Genomic DNA, 13,749 nt, shown 5'->3' with positions numbered 1-13,749 from the left:
AGCCTTTCTGCCAAAGCTGCCCACAAGCGGAGTCCCACTGCCCATGTCCTGCTGCCTGTGACCCTGGGGTTGGTCTGCACCTGCACAGCAGGCCGAGGTGGGCTGATCACCATCCCATGGCTGCCCGGCCCTGAGCACACGGTGCTGCTGGGCTCCGTGAGGAAGGCTGCCAGGAAGCCCGGCGCTCAGCACCGAGGCCTTGGCAGCAGCAGCCATGTTGTGCAGCACAGGAGGAAGCGCGGCGTTGGCGCAACGCGGGCAGATGAATTCTTTCCTCTTGCTCTCTCATACAGATATATATATATTAATCAAATAACTTTGATCCTCCTTTTTTCTTCTCCCAGGCCCTTACTAACCTTTCCTGGAAGCTGATTTTATCAGTGCTATTTTAAAATGGGAGTTACAAAAGACAGGCTCCCTGTCAGTAAGCCCTGGTTTGCACAATGCAATCCCCCGGTGCATTTTCTGCGCAGTTCCAATATTGTTGCTGCAATCTGTTAGATTAAAATAAAACTGTATTGTTAACAGTGACCTTGATTTGGAATTAGAAATGACACTTCATGTTTACCATTTTACGCTGTCAATATTACAGATGCAGGCACGAATAGGGAAATATTATGCAGTCACAGGATGTTTGTGTGGATATTATGAAAGCCACCATCTCTCTAAAGTCAAAGTGAATCAACTAATAGCCAAAATTATAAAGGAATATCTACTTCAATCACAAGTTCTTCTGAAGTCAGTGAGGCTGGTACTTCTGAGGCATGTGAAAACTCCTGAAAATTCTGCCCATGGGGAAAGGCAGCTGACCTTAGGATCCTATTTTTGGAACCTTTGGTTGAGATTTTAAATTGGAGTTGTAGTGGGAATGCTGCCTGTACTGGGCTTGTCACACTGGAGTCTTGAAGGCTATACTGAAGGTTAAAAAAAGAGAAGTAGATGTGATAATAGTTCTTTTCTTGCAGTAGGCTCCTTTTAAATAGTTCTTATAAAAGAGCAGTAAACAGTGTACATAAGAGTTCTTCCGTTTTTGCAGAGCATCATTGTAGCCTGCTATGTTGCTGGTTTCCTTCACTGTCTTTAAAACGTTTCCAGTAAGATTTCTGAGAGTAGTTAGCACCTCCTTAGCAGAGAGCTGTGGCACAGCTTGACAGTACACTTTGATGAGACTTTTTTCCTATCGCAGCTAATACACCTTCAGATTCTAGAAATCTTTGTGTGAGAATAAGAGGAAAGATTGCAGTGCAGTGGATAAATCAGACCTAAATGACAGCACTTACGATTTGTTCCCGACGCTGTGATCGTAAGGCACAGGTTGGAGCAGTAAGCCCTCTGCCTGCACTTGAGAGCAGCTCTGCTGGGTTCGTTGATCCTCAATGGGCACGTAAGATTAGCAACCAGAATTAGGAACCAGTTTTGAAAAGAACGGCATGAGCATGTCAGGACCTGAATGTGCACCCTGCAGATGGGCAATCTAATATTTGAGCAGAGTTGCTACCAAACTTACAGTGAAAGCTTAAAGAATTATTGGTATTTACAGAGCCTTTAAAATCCATGCTCAGTGATATTATTTACATAGTTTCTTTTAACATAGCTGAATTCTTCCTTTATTTTTGTAGGTCAAATCTTGCCAACGAACCGAAACACACCAAGTCCTATTGATCCAGAGACCATCCAAGTTCCCGTTGGCTACGAACCTGACCCCGCAGATCTTGCTCTTTCCAGTATTCCTGGCCAGGAGATGTTTGACCCTCGTAAGCGCAAATTCTCTGAAGAAGAGCTGAAACCACAGCCAATGATTAAGAAAGCTCGCAAAGTCTTCATTCCAGATGATCTGAAGGTAAATTGGAACTGGTGACCAGTTTGTTCCTACACAGACCCTAAGACAGTAGTTCTCTCAGATGCGCATTAGGAGCATGAATCTGTTTGCTCGTGTAGTGTAAATCTGCCAAACTAAAAATGACATTTTTTGTAGAATAAAACTGTCAGTGGTTCTGAGGAAGATTGAGGGGAGGATGTCCCTTTTGTGTTAATCAACAGTTGAAATTCATATCAATATTAATTTCCTTTGTATGCCAGAAACTTCCTGCGTGACCTTGGACAGGCTTAATTTGTCCCATATTTCCCACTTACAAAACAGTCTGATCATGTTTCCTTTTCCTCCACCCTGTCTGGCTCATTGGCATAGTCTGCAAAGTCTTCAAGGAAGAATCCCTCACTCACAGAGCGTGTCTGTGGAGACAGAATAAAATATGTTTTGTCTTGTTTGGAAGTTTCTTTAGCTCTGTGTTTTAACAACAAATGGGAACACCACACTAAATGCTATTAATTTAAGTGAAAGAATCTAAAACTGTTTAAGGAAAGTCAAAGAAAATAATTCTGCCAGTAAGTGCATTTTAGTACAATATTTAAAACATAATGCAATAACAGCACAGTATTTAAAAAGAGGAAGCACACTTGTTTATGTCTCTCACCATTTCTGAGATGTGAAGAGCAAAACCTCCTCAGAAGAGAGCTGAACAAATTGACCAGCTGATTCAGTTTACCAAATAACTGTGAAAATTGTCATTATTTTCAGAGTTCCGTTCCCAGCATGTGATTGCCAAGAGGACCTTTTTATCAGAAGTAGTCAATGCAGAGTTTCATCCTGCTGTTGCTCCCTGAGATACAGATTGACAGCCTGTTGGAAGAGGGAATCTTTGGCGGTGTGTGCAAAGAGGCTGTGGTGCCACGTGTGTAAACCACAGTGATAGATTTAGGGAAAGAAGCTGATGCTGTTTGCTATTTTTATCCCTAAGGATAATGTTGTGCAAGCTAAAAGCAAGGAAAGCACAGTCCTGGTGGTGTTCAGGTGGTAATGTTGCTATCACTTTGTAATGTCCTCTGTTTTCATTCAGAAAGGTTTCTCTGTACCATGCCATTATTTTTTCAGGCAAATTTTACTATTTTTGATGCTCTGTTGGCATTGCAGTGTACTGTGAGGTCTACCTAAGTAGAGAAGTTCAGTACAGAAATGGCTACACGGATGTAAGGAGAGGGAAATTTGTGTCGTACATCATTTTGTGGTATCTCCCAGGTATCCTTGCTAGCCAAAGTTAGCTTTTGCCAAAAATGCCTCATAACAGAGGCAGAAAATGTCACTGCCTTGCACACAGCAGTGGAGCACATAAGTTTTCAGTCTAAGGCTAGAAATACAGGGTCTCATTTCCCTGAGATAACCACACCAGATGCCCTTGACTCATTTCAGAATGCTTGACCCAAGGGCTGCTTCTGCCTGGCATGTGGAATGGCTGTTGAGTTCTCGGGGAGGGTAAGCAGATTAGACCAGTCAATCGTCTCTGGTTGCATGTGATTTTGAAATGCCAGCCTTACCTCTTTTGGGCCTGGATTAAGGGATTTGCCGCAGCAATTTGTTAAAATAAAGATGGATGAAGCCTAGGTGGCACACTAATAAATTGCTTAAAGCTGATTTTTTTTTGAGTGGAATGAGATGGGAAATTATAAACAAGATTTGGGTCATAGCTTTTTGCTGCATGCTTGTTTTTAAGAGGATTTTGGGGGGGTCCTGTCTCAATGCAGGTAAAAAGCAATTTAGAGATACACTGGCTCCAAATCATCATTACTGGACACCTGGCTCAGCTAAAATAGTGCAAAGCAGTTGTAGAGTGCTTCTAGCTGTCATTTTGCTCTTGCTTTGCCTTGTGCAAGCAGCGGCATAAGATGCAGAGCAGCTGCATTAGTCTTGGCAGGTTTCCTGCAGAGAGACAGAGGAGTGGGTGGTGTTTCCCTGCTTGGTAGGGACAGATGGCTCTTAGATCTCACCCAGGAGATGGGGCTGTGCTTCCATGCTTGGTAGAACAGGAGAGCTGCACTCAGATCGTAAGAAAATGTAAGCGTATAAAAATGGAAGGATGGTGCTGGGAAGGGAAGTTGGAGCTGTATGGCTCCACCAGGCAGTCTGAAGGCTGAATAGCTGTGTCACTTTTTCTTCAGGGGTCTGAATTTCACTTTTCCTAAGAGATTCTGCCCACTTTGCGTTTAGTGAATTGTTCTTGAGCTTAATTAACTTTCATACCAACAATGATGCTACTTAGAAGAGTGGAGAAATCAGATGAAATTAAGTATAAAGTTAGAGCTGAAGGAAATCTCCTAGAGCTGAGTCTTTTGGGGCAATGCTTTGGGAACGTGCTGACTTGTGAAACTTTGGAGGTGAGCGAACCTATTTCTGGCAAATGCTTTATTCTTCACTGTTAGAGCCCATTGCATGAATCTCTTTGTGGATGGTACCAAAGCAGCCGTGCTTGTTTTGCCATTCCTGAGTTGGCTGTGAAGCTGTGCCAAGAAAACTTCTTCTAGTGACTTCCTGTTCTGGTGTGCAAACACGAACCCTTTGGGGTGCTGTAGTGAGAGCTCTGAACAGAGCGAAGAGCCAAGCAGCAGAGGATGTGATGGCTCCAAAAGAGAGCCCCAGGTGTTGGGTGACAAAGAGGAGCAGGGCCATGCAGGAATTAATTGGTACTGCTTGAGCAACCGCTTGGGAGTCATGGCACACGTAGGTGGATGTGCTAAATAGGTCAGCATAGCTGTGAGATGGGTCGGACCAGAGTATCGCATTGGTTTTCCTTGGAGGAATTCATTCTCGGGAGGATGAGAGGCTTTGTGCAAACATTTTGGCAGAAATACCGGCAGAGCTCTGTGCTCACAGGGCTGTGCCTGCAGGTCTGTAACTTCTGTCCCTGCAGTGCCCGGCCTTGTCAGGGCTCAGTGGGACACTGAATCAGAGTATCACAGAATCACGGAATCACAGAATGGCCCAGGTTGGAAGGGACTTGAAGGATCATGAATCTCCAACCCCCTGCCACATGCAGGGCCACCAACCTCCCCATTTAATACCAGCCCAGGCTGCCCAGGGCCCCATTCAATCTGGCCTTGAGCTCCTCTAGGGATGCACACAGCATCCACAGCCTCTCTGGGCAGCTGTTCCAGCACCTCACCACTCTCATAGTGAAGAACTTCCCCCTGACATCCAACCTCAATCTTCCCTCCCTCAACTTCAAACCATTTCCCCTCGTCCTGCTGTTATCTCCCCTTTCCAAGAGTTGACTCCCCTCCTGTTTGCAGGCTCCCTTTAGGTACTGCAGGCTGCAATGAGGTCACCCCGCAGCCTTCTTTTCTCCATGCTGAACAAGCCCAGCTCCCTTGCCCTGTCTTTGTAGGGAGGTGCTCCAGCCCCCTGATCATCTTTGTGGCTTCTCTGGACCCTCTCCAACAGCTCCGTCTGTGTTGTACTGGGGGCTCCAGACCTGGACACAGCACTGCAGACGGGCCTCACAAGAGCAGAGCAGAGGGGGACGATCACCTCCCTGTCCCTGCTGGCCACCCCTCTGCTGATGGAGCCCAGGATCCCATTTGCTTCCTGAGCTTCAAGAGCACAGTAGGCAAACTCACAGCAAAGCCGGTGGGGCTGCACAGGGAGCACATCGCACCGACCGCTCCCTGCGGGACGTCTAACGGCTCGTTTGTGTCTCCCTGTGTTCACTGAGCAGGACGACAAGTACTGGGCGAGGCGCAGAAAGAACAACATGGCTGCCAAGCGGTCGCGGGACGCGCGCCGGCTGAAGGAGAACCAGATCGCCATCCGGGCCTCCTTCCTGGAGAAGGAGAACTCGGCGCTCCGGCAGGAGGTGGCCGACCTGAGGAAAGAGCTGGGCAAGTGCAAGAACGTGCTGGCCAAGTACGAGGCGCGGCACGGCCCCCTGTAAGGGCGCGGGGAGGGGAGGGGAGCGGGGTATTTTTTCTTTTTTCTTTTTTTTTTTTGTGTTTTGTTTTTGTTTCGGTTGCGGGTTGGCATTTGAATAGATGGACAATGTGTTTCCTGTTTGATAGCACCACGCCCAAACCAACCTTTCTGTCTTCAGCACTTTACCAGAAGCAGAAACAAAACTGACTTCACGTTATTTTCTTTTCGTTTGCGTGTGCGGCGCATCTGTGTGCACGTGTGTTCACACCTCTGTGTGTGTGCATGTGTGCATGTGTGTGTGTGTGTGTGTGTGTGTGTGTGTGTGTGCACGCATCTCAGCACTTCCCATTTTTACAAAGCCCTCTTCGAAGGGTGCCACATTTTTACCTGGACTGTTGAGAACCGCCATAGTAAGCTTTTTATTACGTTGGTTTTTTTTCTCAGTGCTGCTTCGGATTAGGGTTTGTATGTTCTTGTAACCGGTTCCATCCTCCTGACTCACTTGGAAAGATCCCAGTATAAATTATATTTAAAAAAAAAAAAAAAAAAAAAAGGAAAAAAAAAAGAAAAAAGAAAAAAAAAGTAGGGCTCAGTTTTTCGAGAGTAACAAGCTGTCGTTTAAGTACGTCTAATCAGAAAAGTTAACATGCTAATAAAGTGCACAAATAATAATTTAGTACTACACTGCAGAAATATTAATTTATAGATTGCTTTTGTTGTATTTTAAGTTCTGGTGATAATTGTCTTCAGATTTAAAGTGCTGTTAGACTGAGTTAGCTCTACTCATTATAGACCCCATAATGGCTTCTCTGTAGCTATTAAGGTTCCTTTTATTTCCACGGACCCCAGGTAGGTAGGAGTACTATTGATAGACCACAGAGTGTGTACTTTGCACTGTCTGTACCTGAAGCAATAATCCTATTGTACGCTAGCGCATGCTGCCTGGATGTTCCTAGTGGACGTAGGATGGTTTCCCTTCCCAACAGGAGTTTTAATGTCTGTAACAAAAAAGAAAAAAGACACGTTCATGTGAGCATGCTAATTGTATCCCTGCCATAGGGAGCGCATGTGTAAGAAGCAGGGTAATTACCTGAAATGACAAAGTTAATAGCATCAAATCAGATCCGGCATTGGAATCAGAGGGGCTTTTCTGTTTTCAGTTAGTTACGCATTTCTTCGAGCTCCATTTTGTGATTAAAAATTAAATAACCTGAATTCAGTTGTTTTTTTCCCATGTTGTGTAATATATTTTCTGTGGATTATATCTTGCTGTTATAAAAATCACTTTGATTCAGTTAGAAGAAGTCACTGGTTTGCAAAGCCCATTTCTCCTAGTGGTTGTTGTTTTGAGTGTGACATGAACTGATGGTTCTGAATTCTGTTGTTTTAAACTCTCTCTTTGCTTTTGAACACTTATGTTCGAATCTAAAGTGGACTTCTGAGAAATGAATGTAAGAGACACTGGTGTATCTCAGAGGGGGATGGTGTTGTCATATACTGTGGTTAATCCAATCAATCTAAGTGTTTACTATAGACCAAAAGAACAGATATTATAAAATGTATAAAGTTTATACAGAATAATTATAGTATGTTTGTTTTGTACAGTATTTTTCAAGTACAAATACTGACAGTGTATTTTGAAAGACATATATTATATATAACAAAGAGAAAAAGCTATTCCATGTTTAAAATATATAGCAAAGATATATATTCTCCATTATTGTACAGAAAGGAAATGCTTAGGAGGTTGTTGGTTGGTTTCAGTTTTTGTTTTGTGAACCTCTCGTGTTTTAAGCCTACCACTGGCACACTGGCATGTTCTGTGCTTTAAATTAAGTTGTTATGGAAGTAGTGTGGCTTTCCAGGCTGTTCGGTATTACTGAAGAAGAGAGACTTGCTTATTTTCCATTGGAAACACGTGACAGATCTGTTTCATAGGGACAAAGCACAATATGGATTTTAGGCAACTATTGATTGGACAGTGCAATTTCTAAAGGCAAAAAACAGCATGCAAACCCCAGACTCACTCACTTCTAATCTGCTGCTGCTGCTCGAATCTGTTTCCAGGTGACCTTTTTTCTGATGAATAGCTCAGTTCATGTGTACGGTTGTACGTAGTGCACATGGTCATTCACATGTGAGTAAAATACGGTGCTACATGTCCTGCTCACTGTTTCCTGAGTGTTTTTGGCATTGTTTTCAAATAAAAAGGTCGTTCATTCCATTAAACAATGATTCAGGAGATGCCTACAGAGGACCCGACATTTTGTCCAGCATTACAGACATCCGTGCACACTGACGTTTTCCCAGTACTTGATCTCAGACCCAGCATGTCCCTCACTGCGCAGTACTCGCCCGTGGACCTTCAACTCAGTGAGCTCAACTTTCTTCCATGTGCTGCAGCAAAGCTTGGAGTGCAGTCAGTTCTTTTCTAGAGCTCAGTGTAAGGCACTGAATGCACAAATGGAGAAGCAGGAGGCAGCGGCCAGCACAGCTGAGCCTTCATCATCTGCTCTGTGCTCTGGGAAGCAGAAGTTTGCTTTCCCTTTGGCGCTGTGTGGCGGTGGCGGAGCTCCCCAAGCAGCCACTGCCACGGATGCATCTTTAGCAGCTGCGCAGCAATTGGCAGCAGTTTGTCATCAGCATCACTGTGAGCATTCTTGGAGTGGTGCCTGAAAAGCAGAAATGGTGGAAATGAAATCAGCTGATGTGGAAATGGTGAGAGCCATTGGTACGCTGCGTTGTGACCACAGAGTGCTCCTTAAAGGAGCCCGAGGGCTTTGGGTGCTCCCTGCACGACACCCTCTCAGAGCTCAGGACTCGTGGCCAAAAACCTGGCAGTGACAACAGGTTTTCCAACCAGGCTGTTTCCCCAGCGTGGCAAAAACCAACAGGAAATTCAGCTCATGTTCAGCTCCGCGGCTCAGTTCAGCTGGAGTCATCACAGCTCTGATGGCTGTGAAGGAGCTTGCAGGCATAAGAAACTCTCGTTTTATAAAAATAGAAATATATGTATTTGCAGAATAAATACCAGCATGTCTAAATAATTCACTGACCTCTACTAAAAACGTAAGCATCAGTAAAATGCTTAATTTCTATTTCTTTACCTCCGGATCTTAGAAGCAAATTCTTTCTTTTTGAGAAGGAATATCCTCGACACAAATGGAATCTGAGACGTATTTGTGAACATGAGCACCTTGGGGAGCTGCTTTGGAAGATGCGTGGCAGAGGGCAGGGGAGTCCTTTTCTTTCTTTCCAATGGTGCTTTGGGGTCACTGGATCTGACACCATGGCAGCACTGTCTGACTTGAACTCACAGAAGCAAAGTGCCCCTGGCAGCACTGGGGCTCCGTGTGCGCTGTGCTGCCTGCAGCACCAAAGGCTCCTGGCCATGGATCATCTTGCCTCTGTGGGTTTGTAATAACCCCAATTATTGCTTAAAAGCTATTTTTGCATGTGACTTACAATAGGGATGTGCAGTTTTATTTTTATTGAGGTTTTTTTTTTCTATGTCAAGAAGGAAATATATGTATGTATTAAAACAAGTGATCAACCATTGTATTTCTGGCAACACCACGAGACAGCATCTGTTTAAACACAAGTTTAATAAGATCAAATTAACTGTACAACAAGAAATGGATTGCATCCTGTATGCTGTTCAGCCCAAATCTTATTTTATTTTTGTCTGTTATTCTCAATGTTTAATAAACTTTTAAATTTGTCTTCTCTCAGCTGCGTGCTTCTCTGTCGGTGCTGGGAGGGCTCTGCTCCCGCTGTTCCCACACACGCTGCTCTCCAGCAGAGGATTACTGATGTATTATAGACACACAGCACAGGTGATGGGGCCAAATAGAATGTATCCATGTTTTATGTATCCGTATTTTCCAGCCCATCTAAATACACACACATATAAGCGTATGTATACCCTAAGCATGCACGCTGTGCACACACGTACACACACGTACACACATGTACACACACGTACACACATGTACACACATGTACACACACACACACACACGTACACACATGTACACACATGTACACACACACACACACACGTACACACATGTACACACATGTACACACACACACACGTACACACATGTACACACACACACACATGTACACAAACGTACACACACGCACTACGGATAAGCGCTGACGCAGCGCGGTGCTTCCCGCGGCGCTACTGCCCCCTGGCGGCCACCGGAGGCGCAGCCGCTCTCGCACCAGAGACAGAGGGACGGCCGCTAGGGGGCGCTGCCGCCGGCGGTTCCTCGGGGAAGTCGCTGCGCTGCTCAGCTCGGTGCGGAGCGGCGCTGCCGCAAGGAGTCAGGCCGTTGAAAAGCTTTGCGGTGGTGTTTGAAACAGAAGCAGCGCTCACTGACACGGCTGAGTGTGACTTCGGGTTTTTGCTGCGTGTTTACATTTCATTCCTCCCTGTGATCGTAAAGAAAACGAGGCCGCGCTTGAGAGAAACGGGAGGGAGCAGAACGCGGAGCTGCGGATCATCGGCAGCCACCGAGAGCACAGCCAGAGCTGCCACCATCTGTGCGTGCCCAGCGGGGCTGGCGATGTCCCAGTAGGGACGGCGATGTCCCAATGGGGATGGCGATGTCCCAGTAGGGACGGCGATGTCCCAGCGGAGCTGGCCGCATCCCTCATGCCGGATCCCGCCGACACAAGGGGTCACACACGAGCCGTGCTCCACTCCTGAGCTCTGGGTTCAACAGCAAATGCATCCCCAGCAGCTTTGCCACGAGGGAAATGGATGAGTAACCGACCCCAGCTGTTACACGCGCCCTGGCTGCAGCCCATCCTAGGTGAATCTTCACTTCTTTTCCAGGGGGAGCTGCTAGGATTGATGTTTTGTTCCTGGCTGGGATAGTGTTGCACAGCTTGGTGATGGGGGGAGCCTCCCAAAGCTGCAGCCCAAGAAGTGTGTGGGCAGAGGATACCCTTTATTTTCCCTCTGCTTGCTCGTTTTTATCACGCACAGTTTGTTTTGGGGTACTTGAACTGTTGCAAAGTTCCTAAAGGCAGCACAGGTGATGTGACACAGAATGTGTTGATGTGGAGCGCCTGCAGCAACAGGCAGAGCTGCGGGGCCAGGAGGAGGAGGAGGAGGAGGAGGAGGACTGCAGCAGGACTGCAGGAGGCAGCGTGCGAGGTATAGAAAATGTGATGTGAAAAAAGATGAAGGAATTGAGTTTAAGTCTAGGGGAGAATAAAGAAAGGGGAGGAGTGACTGTCTGCACACATGTGAAACCTTGCTCTAAGGGCTCTCTGAGCACGCTGCAGACAGGACAGGGAGTAACGGGCTTAAATTATAGCAAAGATGATGAATACAGCTTAAATAGCAGAAAAAAACAAGTTCAGGAAGACAGAGGGTGAAATACAGAAATAAACTGCCTGGGAGGATTGTGAAATCCCTGTTGTTAGAGGCTGTTTGGAACAGGTTGGACAAGCCCATCAGGAGTGACAGGCAGAGTTCATCCCGCCTGCAGGCAGAGGATGGGATAAAAATATCTGAGTCCCTTCAAGCTTTATTTTCAGTGATGTAGCAGAAGGCTGATTAAGCTGCTCAGCAACACCATCAGCTTCGAGACAAAGGGCATTTTTGTTCAGTCAAACATTCATGGGTGCAGGCATGCATTTAATAAAAAATCTGTATTCCCTTCCTAAACTCATCTTTAGCTTCCTGGGTGTATGCTTTTTAATTTCAGAGGATGGCTGAGCCCCCCGAGCAATAGCATTCAGTCCTTTCCTGTGTTGTGGCTGCTTGAAGCCCAATGTACCACAGATTCTCTAAGTTCACTGGGCAGTGTGGGTTGGGTTTCATTACTGGTGTTAATCACTGGTGAAGTCGCTCACTAATTACCAGTGCTCTCCCTCCAAGCAGCCATGGGCTGGGCTGGGCATCCTGTCAGGGATGAGGCTCAGTTGGTGGCTGGCAGTGCCAAGGGAGCTGCATGCTGTGCCCATCACTGCCTGCACACCAAACCTCTGCCTCACACCTGGGCTGAACAGGACACAGAGAGCAAGAAGAGTTCTGCACAGCTGAGGCCACTGATTCAGCAGGTCCCTGCTAATGGCTTTTCACATACATGAAAACGTGAGGGAGATTTTTCAAAGGCACCTAAAGGATTTGGGAGCACAAAGCCACTGCCAGCATGGCTCATGCTGCTAAGCAACAAAGGCGTCTGCATATATCCTTCTGAGAGCACCCAGCCTCGTTAGAGGCAATGATGTAACTTCTGTTATAAAACTGGTGTTGGCTGCACTGCCAGCTTTTTACAAGAGGGTTCTGGATCCCCAACTGCTCAGTAATAACCAGCACCTGGTTGTACAGACATGGCTGCTGCCTGTGCTGCACGCCATACAGGCTCACCTGCTGTGACACAAACCATCACTCAGTTCAGCACCAAAACACCATTTTGCTGCATCATACTAAGAAAATCAGAATTCAGAAAATTCCTACTTTTGGGTTGTGTAGTGGAAATGCTGAGTCACAGCTTGAAGCAGTGATGGAGCACCTGGTGGGAAGGCAGGGCCAACCGAGGGGAGCTCAGGTGCATGCAATAAACCTGGCTGACTGGAAGGGATGGAGCCAGGATCCTCCCCTTCCCAGCCCTCATTTAAGGGTTGGTACAGAAGCAAGAGCATCTCATCTGGAGATCCTTGTGTACCTGGGGCCTCCTGAAGGTAAGCAGCTTTTTTCCTTTATTTCTGTACCCACAGCTTCTGTGTTTGAGCCTATGTTCACTTGCTGCAGCTTAGGGCTTTGTTATTCTGCTGTCATTGCTGTGCTTTCTATCACATTACAGCGTTATGGGCTGCTTTGCACGGAGGTAGTGAGGCCAGCATACTGCATTAGTCCAGAGTATGCACAGCATGGATGTTTTAAGGGGCTTCGCTTGATCTTGATGCTGAATTTTTGATGTTTGGCTGACGCTGAGTAACCTGGGAGCTTTTGGCCCTGGGCGTGGAGCTGCTGCTGCACCACAGGCACTGCAATTGGGCTGCACCCGTCCTAATGAATTAAAAGCATCCAAGTGCTTGCAAGTAGCCACGAGTGAACATTACAGGTACTTCATGTGCATTCCCTTTTCAGACCATGACAGTACTCAGTGAATTCAGTCAGAGACATTCTGAAAAGGGAAAGCAAACTTTTCTTCTAGTAAGAAAAGAATGACAGCAAACAGCCTCTGGCTGCTAAGAACAACTGTCCATGCCACGAAGCGATCAACTTGCTTAACTAAACTTCCCAGGAAATGCATGGAGCAGGCAGCATCTGGCTGCTCTTCCTGGTCATTCTTCTGCTAACTATTTTTAATCTTATGACACCTATTGACAGCAAAAGCAATTAACAGGCAGAGGCTAACATCCTGCATGCCCTTAAAAAATAGCAAAGCATGGAGAAAGGACTTAGTCAAGCACATGATGTGAATGTGACAGCCTTGGCCTCCCAAGAAATCGTGTGGCTAAATAAAGAAGTGTGTAGGTGACTCAGAGGAAGGGTCCTGGGTGCAATTTAAGCAAAAGGTTTAAGAGAAAAGCCTCTCCGGGGAGCTTAGTGCCTTCTGCTCCAGTTGTTCGTTATTCTCCTGCCCCATGTATCTCAGTAAGGAGCAGCACAGCAATGCTATTACACCTGTGTGATTTACAAATCAAATATTAGCACTGTAGTTCTGTTCCTAGCCCTGAGAGTTGTGCAGGAAACCAGGAACACACCAGGTATGCACAGCAGTCAGGCGCTGCTCCCCAGATATGTGCTGCATTGGGGCTTCTCTGGAAAGACCCACAAACACCAACGCTTCTATCACTGCTGTTTCGGCGCAGTGTACTTGTTGCAGATCCTAAACCCTGGAGGCATGGAAATAGAGGAGCTGTTAAGACGTTTTTAAAGACGTTTGCTTCCAGAAGAAGAAACTGCTGTTACTGCAGGAAGCCTTAGTAGAAAGAGCACCATTGCTACCTCTGGGAGCCCAGGGGAGGGGTGGGAC

At 46.3% G+C, this 13,749-nt stretch overlaps 1 protein-coding gene across 1 annotated transcript in view; it reads left to right on the top strand.

The window, feature by feature from the left end:
* HLF (HLF transcription factor, PAR bZIP family member) overlaps positions 1 to 9,471 on the top strand; it is a 33,926-nt gene extending 24,455 nt beyond the window's left edge. The window contains exons 3-4 of the mRNA XM_048965075.1: positions 1,620 to 1,840; positions 5,547 to 9,471. Of these exons, the coding sequence (XP_048821032.1) occupies positions 1,620 to 1,840; positions 5,547 to 5,762 (437 nt within the window). The 3' untranslated portion in view covers positions 5,763 to 9,471. The remainder of the gene's footprint in view (positions 1 to 1,619; positions 1,841 to 5,546) is intronic.
* Positions 9,472 to 13,749: the final 4,278 nt, after the last annotated feature.

Source organism: Lagopus muta, chromosome 18, assembly GCF_023343835.1.
Source record: "Lagopus muta isolate bLagMut1 chromosome 18, bLagMut1 primary, whole genome shotgun sequence".
NCBI lineage: Eukaryota > Metazoa > Chordata > Aves > Galliformes > Phasianidae > Lagopus > Lagopus muta.
The sequence above is the reverse complement of the archived record's forward strand: the minus strand, read 5'-3'. Positions and strand labels throughout refer to the sequence as shown.